We start from the raw sequence: 24,948 nt of genomic DNA on the forward strand, positions 1-24,948 counted from the left end.
CTGGATGTGTGTTTGTTTTATAAGATAACAGAGACATATTTTTTTTTACAAATAATAAAAACTCAACCTCTTGATTAATTTCGAGGAACAGTGAGTGAGAAAAGTTGTCAGTGATCGTGGTAGTCACAGAATTTGTCAAGACAGAGCTTTATCAATATACCGCAAGGGAAATTCAGTTGTACTAGCAACACCCTGACCACATAGTTAACACATGACAGATACAGAGGAATAGAGAGATAAATTAAAGCTTCAAGGGTAAAAGTAAAAAGGAGTTAACAAGTAGAAAGGTACAAGTAGAACAAATAAGACACAAAACACCAAATAGGATATTTTCAGTTTGGTCTAGGCACTTGAACTGACCAAGATTTGCTTACTGTAGTGTTTACAATAAATGCAGCCAAAGTATCAATGAACAATCCATCACCAGTAGAATAGATATAGCCATGCAGTCAATCTACAGTGGATAAACGAGGAATATACAGATAGATAGACCTTTATTGATCCTGAGGGGAAATCCAGTTGTCATACCAGCACCACAGTAAGGATGAAACAAAGGTACAACATTTACAGCAGTTATTCTAATCATGTATATATAGCTATCACCATTGGTATAGATAGGTACATGGGTAATGAGATGTGTGTCAGTGGAGAGATTCATTATTCGTTGCCCGTACAACAGTATATTTCTCTCCACCAGCATACTGACATGTTTTGATAACATTCAGCACAAATGCTTCCTTCCTGTTCAAAGCTGCAGCAGAATCTAACATTTGGCTGTGGTTTCCTTTCATTTACCTGTGTGCGTGCGTGTGTGTGTGCGTGCGTTTATTGCAAGACATGCTTCTAATTCTTGTTTGAATTTCTACATACAGTACACGCTGAGAAAGTGCATATGTACTGTAGGTTTAGATATCACTGTAAAGTTTGTGAACTCAGGAAATACTAGCTACGGACAGTAGTAGTGTTACTGAAGGTCTGAGTGCAAATTATTTTATACAAATTTTGTACAAATTGTATTTTTATATGAAATGCAATTTCTTAAACTTTGTAGAGAACACTCTCAGCATAAAAGGCAAGACCTACTACTGTATACTGAACAGTGGCTATGGTTGTGACAGAATCATCTGTTTCTTCTCATGGGAATTAGAGATCAAATAAGTCCAATGTACAATGAGTTATTTAATTAGGCTTATAGATAAATACCCAAAGCGAAATGTCTAAATGCCCTGAGATTAGACTTTAATGGTAAGTAAATTAAATAACTTGGATGTGATTTACGGTGCCATGGAGGACACAGAGACACTGTGTGTGTGTGTGTGTGTGTGTGTGTGTGTGTGTGTGTGTGTGTGTGTGTGTGTGTGTGTGTGTGTGTGTGTGTGTGTGTGTGTGTGTGTGTGTGTGTGTGTGTGTGTGTGTGTGTGTGTGTGTGTGCCAAAGGCCCAGCTTGAAAGTTTTACATTGGGAGTCTAATACGGAAGAGACAGTTCATATGAATGGCCTGTAGTTTAGCTGTTTTACCCCTGCTGGTGTCAGAGAGAATATTCTCTCAATGAAAGCGGATGGGTTTTTGACAAACTTTAGACTTGATTTTCTTACCTTAATAAACATTGTCATAAATACTATAGGCTTCCAGTCGCTAGTTTAAAGTCTGCTTTCAATCATCTTGATATGCGTTTTGCTAAATGATGGTCCCATTTATTTTAAAATTGACAATAAAATAGGCTATGCTCTAGGAGGGGCGGGATGATTTGATTGACATGTTACACAACCAATAGCATTCATTCCCCGTCCCCGCTCTTGATTGACAAGCTACCCAACCAATAGCATTCTTTAGGGATTGATTTACGGTTCCTATTCCCAGTCACTTTTTGCATATATTAAAGGGTTAGGTGGCGGATTTCAAATTCCTGAACAATCGGCTTAATTTTCAGTCTGTAGAAACCAGAGGTGTGTCTTAGTCCATTCTTTTTATACAATCTATGGTGCGCGCGCGCGAGCGTGCGACGTGCGTGCATGCGTGAGAGAATGCGTGCGTGCGTTAGGGGTGGGACGATATGGGTATCTCACGATACGATATCTGTGGCGATATTAGGCCCTCGATAACAAATAATATCACGATATTCGATATATTGCGATATCACAATATATTGCATGAAATTTCACCAACGACATATCACGATAGTCCTTGTATTCAATTCATAAACACATAAAATAGCACCAAACGGTTCAAAATCATCATTACACAAATACAGAGTCGGAAAAACAACGTATCACAAACAAAAAAATAAAATAAAATAAATTATATATCGATATATCAATATATATCTATATATCGCGATATCGATACATCGTCCCACCCCTAGCGTGCATGTGTACTGGTCTATTCTCATGTACAATCTAACTACAGTACACACTGTAAGGAGTTATTTCTGTTGTTTTCAAAATTATTTGAATTCCACCACTTGTAGCAAACTGCATGTTTCCTAATAGATTTCAGGGGACCTCTTGGTACAAAGAAGTGTACGTACAGTAGGTCAAACTTGTGATACTGTATACATACACTTGTGGTCGCGTTAGAAGTACAAAATCCTGTTGGCAAAGAGCTCTACGTATAGGTCAAAGATCCTATACCAAACTTCCTTCCTCATCCTGATCACAAACCATGATACTGAAGAAAGTTTCCTTGTGTCTCAGAGACAAACCCAAAACAAGTAATAATTTGGAGCTACGAAGTCATCCATATCAAATGGACGAGGCTCTGAGGTAACTAAATATTGCTCTCTGAATCGTTCAAGTCCAGAGCTTTCCTTTGCCTGTTATGAGGGCTACGTTTGTTTCCGGTGGAACAACCTTCACTAGGTTCCATCACAATCACAGCCAAGGGCCAGATAGGTTACGGGAGACTAATAGCCACTAGAGACTGGCGGAGCTCTGTGATTGGACCAGGGGTCAGGGTTGATTGTGGGAGGCCATCCAATCAGGGAAGAACACATATGGAGAGGATTTTAGAGAGTTTACCTCGATGAGTCGCCGTGCCGGGTGACTCATCGACACTGGGGGAGAAATGAGAGCAAAGTGAAGGACAGAATAGAAAGTAGGAGAGGAGAGGAAGGGAGGGGAGAAGAAGGGAGGGGAGTAGAGGGGACAAAATGGAAGGAGGTGAAGGGTAGAAGGGGTACTTGGTTGGGGAGAAAAAGCGGATAGGGGGAGAGCATTCAACAGAAGAGGAACATCTGGTGGGGCCATGCTATCTTCAGGGAAGACACGGGTCTGTAACTGACTTCCTGTTGTGTTTTTTTTTTTTTGCTGAGGCTGCTCTGCTCCCCTGTGGTGCAAATGGAGACAGCACATGTGTGACTCGGTACAGAAACAGACAGTGATAGAACATGGCTGAAGGTTCATGCCCGACATGCTTAAGTACTGTATATCCTCCTTTAACTCTCCTCCCACCTTGGGTGGAAATCCCTAGAAATGGGACCTGTAAGCACTTTAACAGTATGTACGTTACATGTGTAGCCAGAGCTATACGCATAATATATATATCCTGTATGACACTCGATTCGTCTACATTAATACGCTAGACCCCCGTTTAGCAAAAACTGCACCCCAAGGTTACAATAACCCTCAACAGTGTTTGCTTTTTCATCAGCACTTTGCTGCAGTTACAGGCCATACGTTTGGTAATAGCAGTCGTTAAGAAGATAAACTGCAAAGTTTGTGGTCTAACTCTTCTAGGTGTTTTTCTTACGGTGTCTATTCCAAGTGCTGTAACTTAAGTCGCTGAAGCTTTCCCCAGCTGGACTACTTATCTCTGGCAACTATCATCAAGGACAGACAAAGTAAGGGAAAGAGAGTAATGGGGGGAGAGAGAGAGAGAGAGAGAGGGGGGGAGTGTCAGAGAAAGAGAGAATGCTTTTAATCAATGACGTGCATAAACTTTTCAGCACAGCCATTTTCTTAAACGTCCACAATTCCTACTGTAAATCAACACGTTCGTCGGAATTAAACAATGCTGCACATGTGTGTGTTTCTGTGTGTGTGTGTGTGTGTGTGTGTGTGTGTGTGTGCGTGCGTGCGTGCGTGCGTGCGTGCGTGCGTGCGTGCCGCTTTAAAAAGAAAAAAAAAGGCAGATTGAAATCAGGTTTTTCAGGAAAAAGTAAACAACATTCCAAAACATCTACACAGGTTTAGTTGAAGTAAACAATATGTAACTGAAATAAAGAATGAAAGTTAGACTGAACCAGTGGGAGCTTCTTAAGAGGATACAGTACATCATCACGCCTTCTCTTGATCGGGTCTTAATGCAAACCAGTTGTTCCATGATCCATCTGCAGCAGAACTATGGTTTCTCTCTCTCTCTCTCTCTCTCTCTCTCTCTCTCTCTCTCACACACACACAGACACACACAAGACACCCAGATACTCACAGAGGTCTTCTATCTCATGGCTGTTGTACATGTCACCGCAAGCAGACGCCATCTCTCCTCTATCTCTGGCAAATCCCTAAAGGTCTAGAATGTTGTCTGGATTTTGGAAAGAACGTTCCTGTGCCTTCTTCCCATTAACCACTGGGTTCAGTCTGTGTGACAGATATTGTTCTAATCGTGGAATTTAACTGTGGTTAGGCTACACAGCAGCAGCAAGCTAACTGGATGCACGCTGCAGTATGTACTGTCTAGTGTCTATTTCTAATATTCCTTCCCGTTTCCCAGTTGAACAATAAACAGAACAGCGTCTATAGGGAATCGAGCCTTCGGGGGAATCCCTGGCCCCTCAGCCGAATGCGGGGGAGAGCGAGGGACGAGCGAGGATGACTCAACTTTGGAGGAAAGGGACGGAAGAAGATGGAGGAAAGCTCTGTGATTAAAACTCTTTGTGCGGTCTGACTGTGTGCGCCGCTTCCAGAAACTTCATACCCAAGTCATGATGCTAATTATCTATAATAGAAACCTTCCATATGCATGGGGGCTGTCAAGGACAGAGAGCGAGAAAGAAAGAGGCAGAGGCAGAGACAGAGAGAGGAGAATGAGAGGAAAAAAGAAATGAAAAAGGAGGATTAACAGTAGCAGGAGAGACGATGGAAAATGTTTAATTATGTTTAGAATTTTTAAATTGAAGAATCTCGCTTTTTTGACATGCACCCAACTTTTGTAAGGCAGTACACAGCATATTTTATCTTTCATACAGGCCATATTTGTCCCTTAAAGGGATAGTTCGCCCCCAAAACAAATGTAGTCACCCCATGGAGACTTGAAATCATGGATATATTTTTAGTTTTAGTCGCATTCCTAAGCCAATAATTTGATGACCAGCAGACCGGTAGGCAGCGGTTCCGGTAGGAGACACAAAGGAGACGGTTTGTGTCTCCTACCGGAACCGCTGCCGGTCATCAAATTATTGGCTTAGGAATGCGACTAAAACAAAACAAATATCCATGAATTCAAGTCTCCATGGGGTGACTAATCGATAGAAAAAAAGTCATTTTGGGGGTGAACTATCCCTTTAATACAGTAAATATAGCTGCAATATGGATCATCTACAGCATTTGCCTTAAAGCTCCAAATCTTAAGTTCTGCATGCTGCTTCCTGCTCTCTCTTCTCACTCTTCTCCTCTGTGTTGTGGAAACTCCCCAGTGGAACATCACTGAGCTCTTTGCCCCACATCAGCTACGGGTGAAAGTTCGCTCAGAGTTCCTTCAAGCTCTATTGCCAAAGCTTCTCTCAGCAGATAATAACCTTCTCTTCAGGAACCTAATTGCCCAACAGCCACAAACCTACAGTCTGGATTCTCTAAATCCCTAAATTACGTCAGTATAAACCTAAAGAAATGACATATGATTTAAGCCTGGGACCCGCATTGTATCCCAAGTATTCTTAGATTCGGTGCCAGCGCATTGTAAAGCGATGAGTATTCCCAAGTGATTGCTATCAAAGCTAATATTTATGCAGTGGAAGCTGTCTATTCACTGGGTGGGAAGTGAGGCACAAGAGCAGCGTTTTTATACAATCCTTGCTCATTAAAAATCCCAAGCTCCCTTTCAAAGCCTTGAAGCGCGGAAGGAGAGGGTGCTCATCTGATTAAGGAGGGACCGTGGATTCATATCAGATAAGATCTACAGTGCACTTCTTTGGGAGTCTTTGATGAGAGATGCTCATTTCCCATCCGGTATACACACGAATGCACAGCTCACACAGCCTATACTGTAGCCCTGTCTGTCCCATGGCAGAGGAGGAAATGATCCTATCATCCTATCTCTCATCACAGCATGCCCCATCTAGTACATAACCACCAGTGGTGTAAAAAGTAACTACAGTATACATTTACTCAAGTACTGCACTTACGTACACTTTTGAGGTAGCTTTTACTTTACTGGAGTATTTCCAATTGTCTATACTTTTACTTCTACTCCACTACATTTCAGAGGCAAATATTGTACTTTTACTCCACTACGATTATTTGAAAGCTTTAGTTACTAGTTACTTTGCAGATATAAATCATTACATTATAAAACATACGTTAACCACTTTAGCCCTATTTTATACCTAGGGTATTTTAAAATTGCCGATCTACAAGCTCACAACGCGTCGCACGGCGACGCGTTGTGAGCTTGTAGATCTGCTATTTTCAAACATTTTAGCACTTTTACTTTTGGTACTTTAAGTACGTTTTGATACCAATACTTTTCCTCAAGTACATTTTCAATTCCGGACTTTTACTTATAACAGAGTACTGTACATTGCAGTATTGATACTTTAAGTAAAACATTTGAGTTTTTCCACCACTGGTAGTGGTCCCATAGCAGGAGAAGAAATGATCCTCTCATCCTATCTCTCATCTCCCATCACAGCATGCCCCATCTAGTACATAACCACCCAGCATAGCTCTACTACGTCCCGCTTTGCTCCATATTGCATCCCTCCACCTCCCGCCTCTCTCCTCCACAGTCACAGGAGAATAACCTCCCTTCTGCTCCACAGACCCAGCTCACTCCAGCAGGAGGTGTTTCCACATGACTTCGGGTCCGCAAAACCAGCGGTCGATTTCACCTCATCCTGTGACTGTCCAAAGAGCTTTTCCCATTGCACATGATTTTACGTCACTCTCAAGACCACTTTTATTTATCAGAAAAAGAAAAAGAAACTTATGAATGGATGGATTTGGAATCCATGACTCCCAACTGGAGATTGCAGAATCAAAGATAAAGGACTGGTGTTTATTCTTCCAAGAATGGACAAAGTCACTGACTGTTCTCCAGATCATCTGGTACTCATCACACACACACACACACACACACACACACACACACACACGCGCGCGCACACGCACACGCACACAAACTAAGAGTTATGATAGCACACCCTTAGAACAGGGGTTCCCAAACTTTTCCATGCCAAGGACCCCCAAATAGCCGTAGACTCTGGCTGTGAAGTGGCTTAAAAAACTGGGCATTTGGGTTGCTCAGGGGTAAACTATCTGCCCACCACCGCGGAGTCTAGGGGTTCAAATCCACCGCGCTGCATCCGTGCTTTGTTGCACATCTATACGAACACAATTGACCCGTGTTCGGGGGAGGGAAGCCGGGTAGTGAGGGTAGTATTTGTCACTGCACATACTCCTACGGGCTGGGGCGGCACCTGTCAGTAGGGAGTGTTGGCCAGAGGCCCTACGTCTTCCCGGTGGGGGCTCCTCACTGGCAGGTGAGCCAGTAGCATGGCTGATGTGTGAGGAGGAATTTATTTGCTAAACGACTTGGGGAGAAAAGGGAGTAAAAAAAGAACCATTTAAATTACGCTGGCAAATATAAAAATACATTTACAGCTGAGCTGCTGTCTCCAGTCTGCTCATGTGATATTTCTTAAACTAGTTTACATCCAATTGCACACGTTGAATGAGCAGCGATTGAGGAGTAAACTATGGTATCAATTAACCAATTTGCCTTTCTGTTCTACTGAGAATCAGCGGATAGCCGGATACGGTAACGGTCTGGGTGTGTGCATGTACTGTGTGTGGGGGTTGGAAATGACTGGATGCAGTTTTGTAGAAGGCAGGCTCTAGACCGGATGGCACTGGTTAAAAATGGAATTAACGGCCCGGAATGCTGGCGTAGCGGTCCGGGCTGTGGGCAGTGTACCGCGGGTTCGAGTCCCGATTCCGACGGCCTTTGCTGCATGTCTCTCACCCCATTTCCTGTAATCCTACTATCCTACCAATAAAGGCATTAAAAAGCCCTTTAAACATTTTTAATTAACCAATTTAGACCTGAGGCTGATTCTAAAAACGCCTCCTAAATCCTGACCTAAGTTTTCTGAAAAACTTCAAATATTTATTCAAAAATTACAACAAATGTATGTTGCTATATACTGTACATAGCAACAAGAACCCCAAAAGGGGTTCCCTTCCTGAAAGGTTTAGTTACAAATAGGGGTTCCCGCCAAAAAATCTGCAGATAATGCAGAAATACCATCATAAAGATATTATTCATTTCCATATGAAAAGGATTTATAACAATTTGTATTTCATTTTAACCTTGGCACAATAATCTGATGAATTGAATTTAAATTCATTTTTAATACATTTTTCCGCCCTGGCGCCGTCTGGGCCGTGCAGGCCCCACTCTTTAAAACCTGTTTCTTTAGAACACACGATGGGGATAAACACCATTAGCAGAGAATGCGTACCAATGACCTCAACTGAACCGTTTCCCTTTGTTTTGACCAGTCTGTCTAATGACAGGCTTCTTCTTACTGTCCAGATCGCCCACCCATGCAACAGGGATAAACAGAAAGTACAAATGAATAGAAGATCTAATTACTGGCAGCTGGACACAGGAAACTAACCAGTATAAGCTACAGGCCATATTCATAAAACATCTCAAATTGGAAGAAATTGCTGTATCTAGCTATAAAATCAGTCTACTGAAACAAAAATCATAAAATGACACGTACAGTATATTTTTACAGCGACCTGCAGCAACTCTATCTTCATTTCTTGGACCTTGTTTTTGTCTTCTTTGTTCATTTAATATTATTGTTTATTACACGGCTTGGTTGAATGCTTGATTCTGATTGGTCAATCGCTGAATTCAGCGGTGTGTTATTTCTGGATAATGACCGATGAGCCCAATAACAGGCCGCTGTCTAATCAAAGACTCAGAGCACCTGCTCATATCAACCTGCGCTGCTTGATTTTATGCTGTATCCAACATGACAGCCATGTAAACAAACACACCATGTCATTTACAACTAAACGTTGCTCTCAAGAATGTTTTTGAAAACTTTTTTAAGCGAGAAATAGACAATGCAGTAACCAAAAAAATATTCTATTTGATCCACTACACTTCCTTGTTTTCCGAGGCGACAGTGCACACAACACTTATGGAATACTTTCATTGCCGTAAGCAAAGAAATACTTTGTTTTGTTGCTACTTTTGGGTCAATTTATTTATTAATATTTATTAAGTGGCCGTGTAATAAGGGGGATAATGTACGGGTAGCTAGTCATCATTGAAAAATAAATCCCTTCAGGGTGATTATGCACCGACACGAAGCAGATGTGCATAATCACCCTGAAGGGATTTATTTTTCAATAATGACCAGTACATACCTGTAAATACCCGTACATTATCCCTTGCATATTTATTTTCAGACACCTATATATTGACCTCAAATGCGTTAAGTGTTTCATATCTCAGACACCAACTGCAAACCCAGTCTTTTTTATTTTGCTGGGAACTGCCAATAGGAATCATTTCTTCTTTTCTTTCATTCTTAGATTTAAAAAGCTGTTGAATGAGTGTTGAATTGATGGGACGCGTTAGGGTTAGATAAATGACTGTACATGTCTCATGTACATTACACTTCCTTCCTCGCTTCAGTTTTTCTCTTATACCCTGATAAGAGGTTTGATTTTCACATTGGTTTATAGGACAATGGAGGTCTGGCAGACCCTGATATGTGTAAGATAAACAAGACGGACGATTTACAATGGGAGAAAGACATGAATATATAGGTAGTGTCATCAGTTACTATATCGTCGCTGCCAGGTGGAAACCTTATAAGTCCAAAACTGTTCCTTCTCAGGAAATGGAATGACATTTTTCAGAAACAGTGAAAGTAGCAGATCTATAGCTCATTGTGAGCTTGTAGATCGGTTACTTTTGGCTTTTACTTGACACTCTTGTGTGACGAAGTAGGGCATTAAATGACAAAAAAACAAACATAAATAGTAGAAATTTGGACATACAAGGTTTCTGCCCGACAACAATATGTTATCTTTACTTCATTAAGCTTTGGTTACCCATTTCCCATCGCATTGCTTTGTTGTGGAGTGAGGGAAAACGGTCATAGATGTGTGTGTGCGTGTGTGTGTGGGCGTGCGTGTGTGTGTGCGTGCGTGCGTGCGTGCGTGCGTGCATGTGCGTGCATGTGTGTGTGTGTGTGTGCGTGTGTGCAGATGTGAGACTGATACAGTACTGACATGGACAGGATGGCATATCCAGCTTTGTTAAAATCACAAAGGAAAACAAAGTGTGACTCTGTGATCATTCTGCCAAGAGTCATGATCCCTGACCACTGAGAGGATGTGCGCGCGTGTGTGTGTGTGTGTGTGTGTGTGTGTGTGTGTGTGTGTGTGTGTGTGTGTGTGTGTGTGTGTGTGTGTGTGTGTGTGTGTGTGTGTGTGTGTGTGTGTGTACAGAGTAAATAATAAGATCCTCAGGGCTACTTGGAAGTGCAAACATTTGTACAATTTCAGAGTTAAAGAAGACATTTGTGCTGTGTACTGTACTGTACCAATGTATCTACATGTGTGTGTCTGTCTACATGATAAATACATGGAGTGTGTGTGTGTGTGTGTGTGTGTGTGTGTGTGTGTGTGTGTGTGTGTGTGTGTGTGTGTGTGTGTGTGTGTGTGTGTGTGTGTGTGTGTGTGTGTGTGTGTGTTGGTGGTGGGATTTGAGGGGATGGCTGTGGTGGGAAACTTCTTTAACCCCTGACTTCCCCCAGATGCTCAATGTAAACTCAAACTTCCCAAAGCCTTATCTGGGGGAGGAGTACTGTCTTTGTGCAGAAGTGTCTGTGTGTGAGTGTGAGTGTGAGTGTGTGTGTGTGTGTGTGTGTGTGTGTGTGTGTGTGTGTGTGTGTGTGTGTGTGTGTGTGTGTGTGTGTGTGTGTGTGTGTGTGTGTGTGTGTGTGTGTGTGTTCATTCGTTCGTAAAAATGTTTCTGTGGCAGTGGTGGAAAAAGTACTAAAATCTTCTACTTAAGTAAAAGTACCAAAACTGCAATGTAGAAATACTCAGTTACAAGTAAAAGTCCAGAATTCAAAATGTACATGAGTAAAAGTACAATAGTATTGGTATAAAAATGTACTTAAAGTACCAAAAGTAAAAATACCCGTTATGCAGAAGGTCCCATTTCACAAGTTTTCAAATAATTGTAGTGGAGTAAAAGTACAATATTTGCCTCTGAGATGTAGTGGAGAAGAAGTAAAATGATTGCAAATTTATTGGAAATACTCCAGTAAAGTAAAAGTACCTCAAAATTGTACTCAAGTACAGTACTTGAGTACATGTACTTAGTTACTTTTCACCACTTGATCTGTGTCATGAAGACCATTCTGTTTTCATTTCCCACAGCTCCGCCTCATCTTCAACTCTAACATACACACAACGTTTCTACTCCATCCAGGGCTGGTCTGAGTCCACACACACTTCAAATAGTCACGAGAAGAACATTGCTTTGAATTAATCTTTGTTCCAGTGATGTGCTGTGTGAGTATCAACGGTTTGTGTCAAACAGGAAAACTCCTGTCCTACTGCTTACTGCCAGAGCTGTTGGGATGCGTATGAAGAATTAACTCATGGCACAGAGTGTATGAAATACAACTCCCTGACCCAAATATTTCTCACAAGCTCTTACAAACTGAGCTAAAAGTAAACAAAACCACAAATTGCTTAAAAGGACATGGCTTTGACATCATTCAGCAAACCACAGTCTGACATGACATCACCTGCAAGCCAAGATGTTATACTATGTGCCGTCTGACCACATTTTTCACCTGTCACACAGTGCCTCCTGGTGGCATCTTTAAGACCTGCACCCTGAGTGACAGGCTGTGCCCTGAGAAGGCAAACAAGGGCAGCAATTACCCAAAGACTTTTCACAGAGGAGGACACACTGTGTAAACCAGTCAACGAGACAAGAATCTCATTGACTTTGTAAGGTTACTGTGCTACTGAACAACATGACACACAACCACCTCACTGACAGCTGGATGAAGATGAATATCATAACAAGGCAAACAACTGCATGATCTCCTGCCTGTGACTTTTTTTTTTCAACAATAAAAATCCCTTATTATGAAACCCCAAGGGTAAGTGTAAACATACATGAGTATAATCAAGCTCCACATACCAGGGCCCCCAGACAGCTGAGTAAATGGAAAGGAGCCAGGAGACCTTATTTCCCCTCATGGGCAAGTAGCCTAAATATAAATTAAGGCGGGATAGAGAATGCTGAGCATCTAAACAGGGGGCGATGACTCTGAGACATAAAGACGAGCACAACATACACAACTATAGGAAAACAAACAGACTGACCTTCAACACAATGCATGCTGATACTGTACTGGATGTTTAGTGGGCAACATTTCACCATCACAGACCATCTGATGCTCGCTCGCTCGCGCACTCTCTCTCTCTCTCTCTCTCTCTCTCTCTCTCTCTCTCTCTCTAACTGCTCTAATCTATCTAATAATCATTGTGACAGAGACATACTGTACATTCTCACTCTCTGTCTGTCTGTCTGTCTGTCTGTCTGTCTGTCTGTCTGTCTGTCTGTCTGTCTCTGTGTGTGTGTGTGTGTGTGTGTGTGTGTGTGTGTGTGCGTCTCTCTCTCTGTCTCTCTCACTCTCTCTCTATCTGTCTCTCTCTCTCTCTGTCCCTGTCTCTCTCTCTCACTGTGTGTCTCTCTCTCTCTCTCTCTCTCTCTCTCTCACTGTCTCTGTCTCTGTCTCTGTCTGTCTGCCTCTCTCTCTCTCTCTCTCTCTCTCTCTCTCTCTCTCTCTCTCTCTCTCTCTCTCTCTCTCTCTCTCTCTCTCTCTCTCTCTCTCTCTCTCTCTCTCTCTCTCTCTCTCTCTCTCTCTCTCTCTCTCTCTCTCTCTCTCTCTCTTTGTGTGTCTCTCTCTGTGTGTGTGTGTGTCTCTCTCTGTCTGTCTTTCTCTCTGTGTCTCTCTGTGTCTCTCTGTGTCTCTCTGTCTCTCTCTGTGTCTCTCTGTCTCTCTCTGTGTCTCTCTGTCTCTCTCTCCACATGGTAATTATCTGACAGATCGTGCTGACTGATGGTCTGGGGCTTGTACAGAGCAATTAGCCTGCAAGCAAGCTGACCTCGGATATAGCTTAGCCTCAAGGTGTGTGTGTGTGTGTGTGTGTGTGTGTGTGTGTGTGTGTGTGTGTGTGTGTGTGTGTGTGTGTGTGTGTGTGTGTGTGTGTGTGTGCGTGCGTGCGTGCTTGCTCGCACCCACACACACGCATTTCCCAATGGCCTATGGACAAGCAGAGACAAATCACCCACCCCCGCTCGCTCGCGCTCTCTCTCTCTCTCTCTCTCTCTCTCTCTCTCTCTCTCTCTCTCTCTCTCTCTCTCTCTCTCTCTCTCTCTCTCTCTCTCACACACACACATCAGAAGGTCAGTGCAAATAAGAGACAAATGGCTTCATTTGCTCCTTCAAAAGATAATAACCATACCCAATCAGAGAACAAATGTCCTACCAGATAATCTATTTACTTAGGCAAGGCGAACAAATTCCACTTCAGCGTATCTGACATCTGCTGGGTTTAAATTAGGATACCGCTTTTCCTCCTCAACATCACATTAGTCAATAACAGCCTATAATGAATACCTATTTCCTCCTAACAAGGAAGCCAAAGCAGGAATAATAATATCTCACACGCTTTTTCTGTGTCTCTGACCTCCAATGTCCCAGACTCTGTCTACAGGCCTGTCCATTACATTCACTTTAGACCAGAAAATCTAACAACTAGATTCTAGTGGTGTAAAGTAAATAAGTATATTTAATTAAGTACTGTACTTAAGTAACATTTTGAGGTATTTTTACTTTACTTGAGTGTTTACAATTTCCAATACTTTTACTTCTACTCCACTACATCTCGGATCCAAATATTCCAAAACATACATTAACCACTTCAGCCCTATATTTCGGCCATTTGAAAATAGCCGATCCACAAGCTCACAATGCGTCACGATGCGACGCATTGTGAGCTTGTAGATCTGCTATTTTCAAAAGATTTTTATACATTTGAAAACTTGAAATGGGACATTCTGCATTAATGAGTACTTTTACTTTTGGTACTTCAATTACATTTTGATGCCAATACTTTTGTTCTTTTACTCAAGTACATTTTGAATTCTGGACTTTTACTTGTACTGTAACAGAGCATTCCTACATTGCAGTATTGATACTTTTACTTAAGTAAAACATGTGAGTCATTTTTCCACCACTGATAATAATAATGAAGAAGAAAAAGAAGAAAAAAGAAGAAATAATCAATACTATAATAAAATAATTACACTTCCCAATAAGAAATCTATTCTTTATGTCCACCGGTATCCTGAGTCGTCCTGTCTATAGTGTTCAGAGAGAGATGATGGACAGATAGAGCTCCATCTGCCAGTCTGCACTGTTTGATGGATCAATGAACACCAGCCTCAGGTGTCAAGATAAATCTGTCTCTCTAGATACCAATCACATCTCCTCTGATACCAATCACATCTCCTCTGTAGCCTGAAGTGCACCTAATCTTAAGTATGCATGTGTGTGTGTGTGTGTGTGTGTGTGTGTGTGTGTGTGTGTGTGTGTGTGTGTGTGTGTGTGTGTGTGTGTGTGTGTGTGTGTGTGTGTGTGTTGATGTGGCGGCGTGTGTTGATGTGTGAGTAAGGGAGAGAGAGAGAGAGAGAGAAGGTCCCAAATCAGTCTGTGATGTCAAGTGTTGGACATAGTGACGTACAACAGTGTTCAAATTGCGTAAGCAGTTGCATTTCTGTGTGTGTGTGTGTGTGTGTGTGTGTGTGTGTGTGTGTGTGTGTGTGTGTGTGTGTGTGTGTGTGTGTGTGTGTGTGTGTGTGTGTGTGTGCTTGCGTGTGCACGAGTACACAGGGATAGAGAGACAGAGACATGTCCTTTTCATGCCACCCATGTAAACATCCCAGTATGTAGTTCTCTGTGATATTTAGATCAAAGTAATGAAATGTTATTGGCTAGAAGGTGGTCGGACTCAAATCACATGACCTCGGAGAGAGGAAGTGCACCACAGTGAGGTCACACAGCGGGGAAACAATCACTCTGACAGAACACGGAAGGAAGTTGTGTGTGCGTATGTATGTGTGTGCGTGTGCGTGTGCGTGTGCGTGTGTGTGTGTGTGTGTGTGTGTGCACGCGTGCATGCGTGTGAGACAGTGTGTGTATGCGTGTGCGTGTGTGTGACTTTCTGTGTGTGTGTGTGTGTGTGTGTGTGTGTGTGTGTGTGTGTGTGTGTGTGTGTGTGTGTGTGTGTGTGTGTGTGTGTGTGCGTGTGTGCGTGGGGGGGGGGGGGGGGGCATGTGTGTGTATATACTGTTGTCATTTCCTTGTGGAAAAACTGAATGAACAGGAAAGCCGCTTATCTACTCTCACAAAGCCATTCTAGGTAAACTCCCATCGTACATTTGCACTTTGATTGCATAGAGATCCGACTGTAGTTGTAAGTCTGAGATCACAAGATGTGGTCCGCTTGTCTCTTCCAAATGCACAGACAGACCCAATTGGGACAGAAAGATTTGACGTGCTGATTGTGCTAGCTGCTGCTCCCCTCACTTAACCTTCAAAAACACTTGAAACCAAGGGAATTGGTCTTTCTGTCTGATGTTAAAGCTTGTTTAAGTACAACGGTGGATGAATCAGGCTGTACTCACTGATGTCTATTATTAGTCATCAGTGAGTGAGATCAGTAATCTTCTGTTTCCTGGCTGTTTATTGTTGTTTTATCTGTTGTCTTCGCCAGGTCACCAGGTCTAAATAATAATAAATTAAAAAATAAATAAACATAGCTGGCATTGACGGGCGGACACATAAAAATGTATCAATACATCTCACTTCTACAGAGAAAATGTTCATCCTGATGCCACAGCAATGAAAAGGAGTTAATGTTACTTAGCATGGATATCACTACCCTATCCACTGTGGTGCTGTGTTGCGTGGTGCAATGCAGCGCATAGCAGTACTATGTTTCAAATGTATTTCCAAGTCACTACCACAAACGTAGTAGGTCAGCAACAAAGTACTACAGCCTCACTGGGGCTGAAACGGAATTATAGCAGAGTAAAAGGGGTGTTGTTTTCTGTACTCCTGGCCTTACTGTATAGTATGGCAGAGTAGGGGGTGGGAAGGTGGTCCCAGCCCTGGGACCTATAGGCAGGTTACCCCTCATTTGGACCCCCTAATAAGACTTCTCCCTGTGGGCAAGTATCTGGACAATGCCCCTTGGCTTGGCTGAGACGCAAGTCAGATTTCCAGCTTTGATTCAGAACAGAAACTTGTGGCGTACACATAAAAACATAAATTATAGGCACAGAGAATCAGTAAATGGCATACTCATGCACAGACATACTGTACGGCACACACACGCATGCACACACACGCACACACGCACACATGCACACACGCACACGCACACACACACACACACACACACACACACACACACACACACACACACACACACACACACAATGCGACTGTTTCTGGGCTGGTAGTACTGTGGGAATTCTGGCTGCAAAACTTCCGCTGAATGACAAAGTATTGCAGTTTGCTTCCACTGCAAAGTACAACCCCAGGAACATATAACATCAAATGGTCTGTATCGTCAGGAAAACACACCCATAATTATATTTCATTAAGAGCTAGTTATAAAATACTTTGGCAATCCGGCGAGCAGTGATGGGAATGTATTGATTTATCAAATGCTGAGGCCACAGTTTTAGATCTTTAACTGTGGGTTTTTAGCAAGGTCACAGAGCCAGTAGTCACTTTTCCTGCGAGTCAGTCGGCCCATCTGATAAACGAATCAACACACAAAGCAGCTGTACTGTGGTTGTTGTGCTACGCTCTGCGTTGGCCTCGCGCCGAGGTCCCTAAAATGCTGCATAAATACTGTAGATGCTGTTAAAGGGCTGAGTAAACAGCCTAGTAAAGGCTGAAATGTTGGTTACATCATAGTTGGCCCACCGCTTTTATCCCTCTGCATTTACAGGAATCTAGCCGGCTTGTGGTGAGAACTGATAGGTAATCAAATCTGTAAGACGACATGAGAGCAACATGTGTCCCTTTGTGGGCATGGTGTCAGATTGTCTGTGAGATAGAGTGAGATAGAGAGGGGGAGAGAGAGAGAGAGAGAGAGAGAGAGAGAGAGAGAGAGAGAGAGAGAGAGAGAGAGAGAGAGAGGGAGGGAGAGAGAGAGGCTGTGTATTATGTGCATGCATACCGTCAGTATGCATGTGTCGGTTTGATAATAAAACCCAAATGTTCTATGCACGGCAAGTTTGCTTGAGGACAGGGTTGTCACAAGTACTTGTCATCACCAATAGCACTAACAATGGCTTCACAAACACCATGCGAGAAAGGTTCACATTCTTCACAAGCGGGCATATATATTTATATTATATACAAACACAGATTAATTAAATGATTAATTTAGCCATATAAAAAAATATGTATTTTTCCGCATCATGACAAGGCATGGGATCGGTATGGAAATTTAATTTCATGATTATCCTGGCAAAAATAATTGGGACTCATGATATTATCCTGATAATCATACGAGTCAAACTGTCCTGCTTTGTCCTGATGTGTAGATTGATCCTCGCATGGCTTCCTCCACCATTGGTGAGTGAATGTGTGCGTGCCTGTGTGCGTGCGTGCGTGCGTGCGTGCGTGCGTGTCTGAGTGGATGAATGTAATTCTCACTGTAAAGCGTTTTGGATAAAGATGCTATATTATACAGTAAATGCACCATTTACCATGAAAACAACAACCCTAACCCTAACAGTAACTGAATACCACTATGGCAATTTCCTGTCATTAAACAGTACTGCTAGCCTTGTGGAGAGAAAGAGAGAGAGAGAGAGAGAGAGAGAGAGAGAGAGAGAGAGAGAGAGAGAGAGAGAGAGAGAGAGAGAGATCTCAGCTGGGGTTGAAAGGATAATCGCGCTCAAGTGAGGGTATCCATGATTATCCCGATAATGGAAGTTCACCACAATAAAATGATCGTATTTATGCCATGATAAAGGATAAAATCGTATATATCCTCCCATCCCTAATCATGACACAATCTGCATATACAAGAAACTCATAGAAACCCTGGTATTCCAATCTGCAAGAGGCTGCCCTGGACCACATCAGAGTGGTTTTGAATTTAACTAATTATTATTGTCCAACAGTGCTACTGCACTATAACTGCTACAGAGGTTAGACAGAGGTTAGTCACATAAAATACCTCCACAGAGAGGCAGTCCACAAGGCCTTAACTAAGCCTGATTTATACAGAAAACGGTGTCCTGCGCCAAAAATAACCGGCGCGTCGCATTGTGAGCTTGTAGATCTGCTATGTTCAGCATTACTGACAGATGGGCCTCCTCCAAGGACACGGTATACTTGTGTTACTGACAGACGTGAAGACACACGGCTTTAATCAAAAAAGGCTCTAATGTTACTGAAACACTCCCCAGGCCCCTCCCCCATGGCCTTCGTGTGTGTGTGTGTGTGTGTGTGTGTGTGTGTGTGTGTGTGTGTGTGTGTGTGTGTGTGTGTGTGTGTGTGTGTGTGTGTGTGTGTGTGTGTGTGTGTGTGTGTGTGTGTGTGTGTGTGTGTGTGTGTGAGGCAACCAGTGGAGAAAGAGAAGGAAGTGGAAAGTGGGAAGAAAAACATTGATGATGTATTCTGGAAAAATGTGTCAACGTATTTTTAACTCCTGGGATTTGTGAAACAGAAGGAAAAAAAACGAAACAAAAGTCGTTAAAGGATGACTTCACCCATTTCATCTTCCATCTTCGTATAATTGGTCCTCACTCATGTTCATGATAAAATGGTACCATTTTTTCCCTACTCGGTCTGTGTCTCATAGGAGGGCTGTGGACACCAGTGACATCATCGTTTAGGCAATTTTCTTTTTCGAACAAGATTAAAAGAATGTTATTTAGATTTGTATTAACGTGAGAACAATGGCTTCCATTATAGCATGCTAACTTTCCAGGAAGAGAAAGCCTCCTCTGAGACACAGAGTGAATAAACAAAAATTGTACCATATTATAATGAGCATTAGTGACGACCAATTATATGACAGGTTGAAAATGGGTGAACTTAAGTACAGTGCAGTACTTGAGTACATGTACTTAGTTACTTTCCACCACTGTCGTTATGGTGTGAAGACATTTCACCACTTCTCTGTTCATCAACATTCGTAAGTTGTGGCGTATCCATGATTGAGAGAAAGAGATACCAGTATAAAGACAGGGAAGATAGTCGCTAGGTACGATGGTCATTCCTGCACAAACTCAAAAGAGAGAAAGGTGGAGGGGTGGAGAGAAAGAGATAGAGAGAGAGTGACAGAAACTAGTCTAAGGCCACAGTATTACGTATTATGAACCACTCTCAACTTGGCGTCCCTATCTTGGGCACGTCATTATAGGCAAAGTTTTTCAAATACAAAAAAAAGAGAAGAACATTCAAGAACATTAATTAACAATAGTTTCTCAGGCCAATGCTTTGAGCTCTGGTCCGCTAGAACCCCAGCTGAGATGTCTCTCACACACGCAGGCACGCACGCACACACACACACACACACACACACACACACACACACACACACACACACACACACACACACACACACACACACACACACACACACACACACACACACACACACACACACACACACACACACACACACACACACACACACACACACACACACACACACACACACACCACATCCCCAAAAGTTGTGGTTAGCTTTCACATACGAGGCCTAAACATCAAAAACCCTGGTTTCCTCTCTCTCTGATTAACGCAGGCATGCCTTAGTGTTTTACACACACACACACACACACACACACACACACACACACACACACACACACACACACACACACACACACACACACACACACACACACACACACACACACACACACACACACACACACACACACACACACACACACACACACACACTTAGGCTACGACAAGAATGTCCAACTTTTAAGGTCATTACAAAGACATTCAGTACATTTGCGTGATGGGTGGTTTTCTTGTTGTCATTCAACTGATTAAAGTGAAAGACAATCACTGGCCCCAAACCAAACCTCAGCAGCAAATAACACCAATATGAAGCCGGGCCCCCCAGTGGAGCCCTATGATTACAGTCAGTCACTATGCAATTTTCAAACAAATGCATGAGTATATTTTCGGCTTAGCTGTGTGTCTCATTCTCCGTCTGCAGTCATGTACAACAAACCACTTGGTTCATAGCAGAACAAAAAATACTGTGTGAATAATAATGGTATACTATGTGCAATCTTTACCTCTCTCGATACAGTGAGTTTCTGTATGTGTACACTCGTAATCACAGGGGAAGCCCTTTTGGTGCTACTGTGTACATATCACTACATCTTTAACCACTTAAGACATGAGGCCGATTCTACAAATGCCTTCTAAATCCTAACAGTTTTCTAAAAAAACGTATGTTCCTATGTCAGTGGTGCTCAAACTTTTTCTTGTCAAGGACCCCCAAAATAATATGTATTTGGCCGCCGACCCCATCTTAAAATATTTTGTCCCAGAAGCAAAGATTGGAGTTAAAAATGTTCGCTTGAAAATAATATATATATTCAAAGATTTGCACACATTTTCATGATTTTTTTTTCTTTCACAATAGCAGATCTACAAGTTTGTAGTACGGCACTCTGTGCCGCACTATGAGCTTGTATATCTGCTATTTTTGATTAGCCAAAGTGTAAAATAATGCTGTTTAGCTCAAATCAAAAGAATTACACAGATGCGTTCCAGGTCTTAATGGGTTAATGTGGTTAAAGGTGATGGATAGCACCTATAAAAGTAGGCCCTAGATTCAACCATTTGAAGTTTGGTGGTGAACTGTATGTACAGATGGAGCCACGAGGTAGACATGTCACCTTTGGGGCCCTGGAATATTTCCTTAGACAAAGAGGCCCATGGGAGCAACATGGATTAGAACCACTGCTTTAGTGTGTTATTCTCAGTAAATACAATATATTTTAATGTAGCAATTGTTATTCTTTCCCCATCTAAACAAAACTAAGATGAAAAACCAGTTGAGAAAAACCATGCGAACCATGAGTTGCTACAGTAGCGAAGTACCAAAGAATCAATGACAAACTAAAATGTTGTGTGTGTGTGTGTGTGTGTGTGTGCACAGTTTGTGAACAAAGCAGCCAATCACAGTGTGGTGTTCAGTGGCGAAGCCGCACTAAACAGGGAACGCTATGCAAAACCCCCCCACCGGTATACAAAAGCGGGCCCATAGCAAGACATTTATCAGATTAACTTGAGTCATGCAAACTTGAATACAGCTTAACATTAAAGCCATAGAACAATGAATTCAGTTTAGAGTCATGCAAACATTGAATTTCAGTTTACTTTAGAGCCATGCTACATGAATTTCAGTTTAACATTCAGTTTGAACATTTGAGTAATGCAAGACTCTGAACTAAGTTGGACTAGGCTGGTGTGGTGGAGGCAAGCTTTGCTGACAGCAGCAGCAGCAGCAGCAGCAGTATGGCAGCAATTGAAAAGCAGAGATCCAGTGTAGGAGGGAACGATATTTAAACGGACCGCCTTGTTATGGGAATGAGGTGTGATTGGTGTGTAGAAAGCGTGGCTGGTTGAAAGCAATCAGCAGACTGACAACTGATTACAGCTGAGGCGTGTATGACTCCTGTGCCCTGCATGAAGCGATGCTTCATTGTGGTCTACCTTTGAGGGGACATACATACATACATAACATACATACATACATTCAAGCAGACATAGACATAAACCCTGTTCTAGACGGATTGTGCCTTAGTTATGAGGTATGACAGCGCAGCAACAAAATAAGAATTAAGGCCCAGAAACAGGCTTACAGTCTGTGGTACTTGTCTTGGAGCATTTCAGAGAATGAATAACAGAGTACAAAATAGGGGTTAGCATCACAGGAAGGATAATAGTGCTCTGATTATAGTTAGTTAGGGTTTTAATGGGTAAAACAGGCTTACTGTCATGGTTGGGGGACTTGCGCCCGGCATTGTTAGGCGAGGGACAGCGGATGGTGGTGACGATGGTGCTGTGGTGGGGGTTGGGGTGATGCGGGTGGTGCACCGCCGGGTGGTGGCCGTTATTCTCGGGCGGGGCTCTGGTGATACTGATCTCGGGTTTGCGGACGTCTCCGGGGCCGGGAGGCTCCGCCTTATTGCGGCTGTGGTTCTGCTCGGGGGCGGTGCGGGCCGTGCCGTTGCCGTTGTTGCTGCTAACGTTCCCCTCGTTGCGTCGCATCGCCGGGGAATCGGCGAGCGTCTTAGCGAAGGTCACCTCTCGCTTGTGGCCCATCTCGGGGGTCTTCGAGTGGCCCAGCACCTCGGGCCGCTTCAGGGCGCTGTTGCTCACGGCGCGAGCGGAACCGGGGCTGGTGATGTAGTCCAGCTGCTTGTTGGAGGAGGAGGAGATGTCAATGCAGAGCTCGGAGCGGCGCGACACGGGCTCCGGGGTTTTGGAGCCGCCGCCCATGATGGAGCGCGGCTGGGTGTAGTTGTGGTTGTTGTTGTTGGAGGTGGCGGCGGAGGCGGCGGTGCCCAGGTCACGGTAGTAGATGCTGGTGGGAGACATGGCGTTGCGGTGGGGCGAGTTGGTCGTCCGACGGGAGCCCGGGGAAGTATGGCCGTCAACGTCCTCCACCTCAAAGGACCTCTTCAGAGCTGCATGGAGGGGAGAGAGACAGTGTTATAGGACACGACATATTGACAGCATATCCATTCTCAATGGTAATTTTCCACAAAAGAAATTCCGCGATATACTGGTAGCTGACTGGATAGTGCACTGATCATGTACGGTAATTGTCCTTGGTTCGATTCCTGTCCCAGACCTAAACCAGTGGTATCAAACATGTTTATATTGGCAGTGGGCAGTGGCTCAGGAGGTAGAGCGGTCCGGATGCTATGTATTTGCCAGCGGAAACACAATCAAAAAATCATTTTGTTGTTAGTTTAGATTTAGTACATTATTTTACAACTGTCTATACAATATGTGGGGAGATAAGAGTGGAGAGCCAGTGAAATAATAGTGAAATTAAACTCTTCCTGTTCCTTGCTGGGGACCTGCTGGAAGTTACCAAAGATTTGGTCCTTAGCTACTGCCTGAAGCTACTAAAGGATCCCTGAGAATCCCCAGACCACACTTTGAGACCTGCTGAACTAAACAGAGCAAAAATGACCTAAAATATTACCTACATTTATTTTTATTATAATATTGTATAAATAAAGTCAGACTGTCAGACACACGATTACATCATCCCGGTTGATTATGGCTGGAGATCTCATGTCTGACTGTCTCATACTGTACATGCACATTTAGTTTCCTGTCTTTCTACACTGTCCTGTCTAAAATAAAGCCGAAATACCAATAAATAAATAAATAGATTAAATAACACTTTCTTTCCATGCATTATTTTTATAGGTCTCATTTGTAGGTTAAATATAAGGTTTACAGTTGGAAAGAACAATGAAATTAAAGGTTCTTCAAAAAGGTCACATCAATTAACTGAACCATAAACAAACCATATTCTTTTTTTATCGTCTCGTTCTAAAAACCAATATGAGAAATATCCCCGTAGTAAACCGCCTGTGGTTTGAGGGGTGGGGGAAACTGGAGAAGCTATTTCACTGACGCGAAACAAAGGACGCCGTTGTAGCTGGCAACCGGCTTATGTAATTTAATTAACTACCAACGTAAATAGCTGGGAAACCAGTAACCCAATGAATCAGGTTTCTCCTAATTAGTGATGCTATTTTCACTGCATAAAACTCACTGCATGGCACGTTAATTCCGATTTATACACGGCCATGCACCAATGGTTGGGTTGCATTATTTGTGCATGGTAGGTGGTACACTACACTGTACACAGTAAAATGGTCATTTATACTTAGTTGACCCTGGAAAATAACACGTCTACAAGCTTGTGAAGCGGTGTGAGCTTGTAAATCTGCTGTAGGGAGGGGATGATATGAAAATGACATGTCACGATTATTGCGATTAACGATATTATCGCGATAATCAAAATAAGCTTAAAACTTAAAATGTCACTTTTGTTAAACCACTTGAATCCCCAGCATATCCCTATTCTGGGGGAACATTCGGCAAAAACTATTTTTGGCCAATTGATTTGTGTAGTGAAATAAGAGCATATACCAAATGTGCTCTTTACAGGTCTGTTTTATCAAGTATAGAGGTTTTAAATGGTACTGATTTTGCAGCTCAACAAAAGCCAATTGATCCAAGTGTATGACAGAGGACAATTTCACGATAAATGTAAATCTCCGTGATACGATTATTGTGAGCAGCGTTTCATCACGCTAAACGATAGTAGCGATTAACGTCCCATCCCTAATCTGCTGTTTTCGGCACACAACACGCCACGCCACGCCACCAAGTATAACTCAGGCTTTAGGCAACATGGTTAGCTGTGGAGAGAGAGAACACATGCAGTATGTTTAAAGATGAGTACACTACTGCCCCAAAGGACTGACCCACTTGACATGACAGTGAGTGACCTCGGGGCTGAATGTCAAGTTAAATCCAATCCCCGTCTTGGAGTTGCTGTGCCAAT

General features: G+C 42.8%; 1 protein-coding gene across 1 annotated transcript in view; it reads right to left on the reverse strand.

The window, feature by feature from the left end:
- Positions 1-24,948, reverse strand: part of septin9b (septin 9b) — a 93,704-nt gene that overhangs the window by 49,450 nt on the left and 19,306 nt on the right. The window contains exon 2 of the mRNA XM_084068448.1: positions 22,346-23,041. Coding sequence (XP_083924574.1) covers positions 22,346-23,041 — 696 coding nt within the window. The remainder of the gene's footprint in view (positions 1-22,345; positions 23,042-24,948) is intronic.

Source organism: Gymnoscopelus microlampas (assembly GCF_963454915.1).
Source record: "Gymnoscopelus microlampas genome assembly, chromosome: 2".
Lineage (NCBI taxonomy): Eukaryota > Metazoa > Chordata > Actinopteri > Myctophiformes > Myctophidae > Gymnoscopelus > Gymnoscopelus microlampas.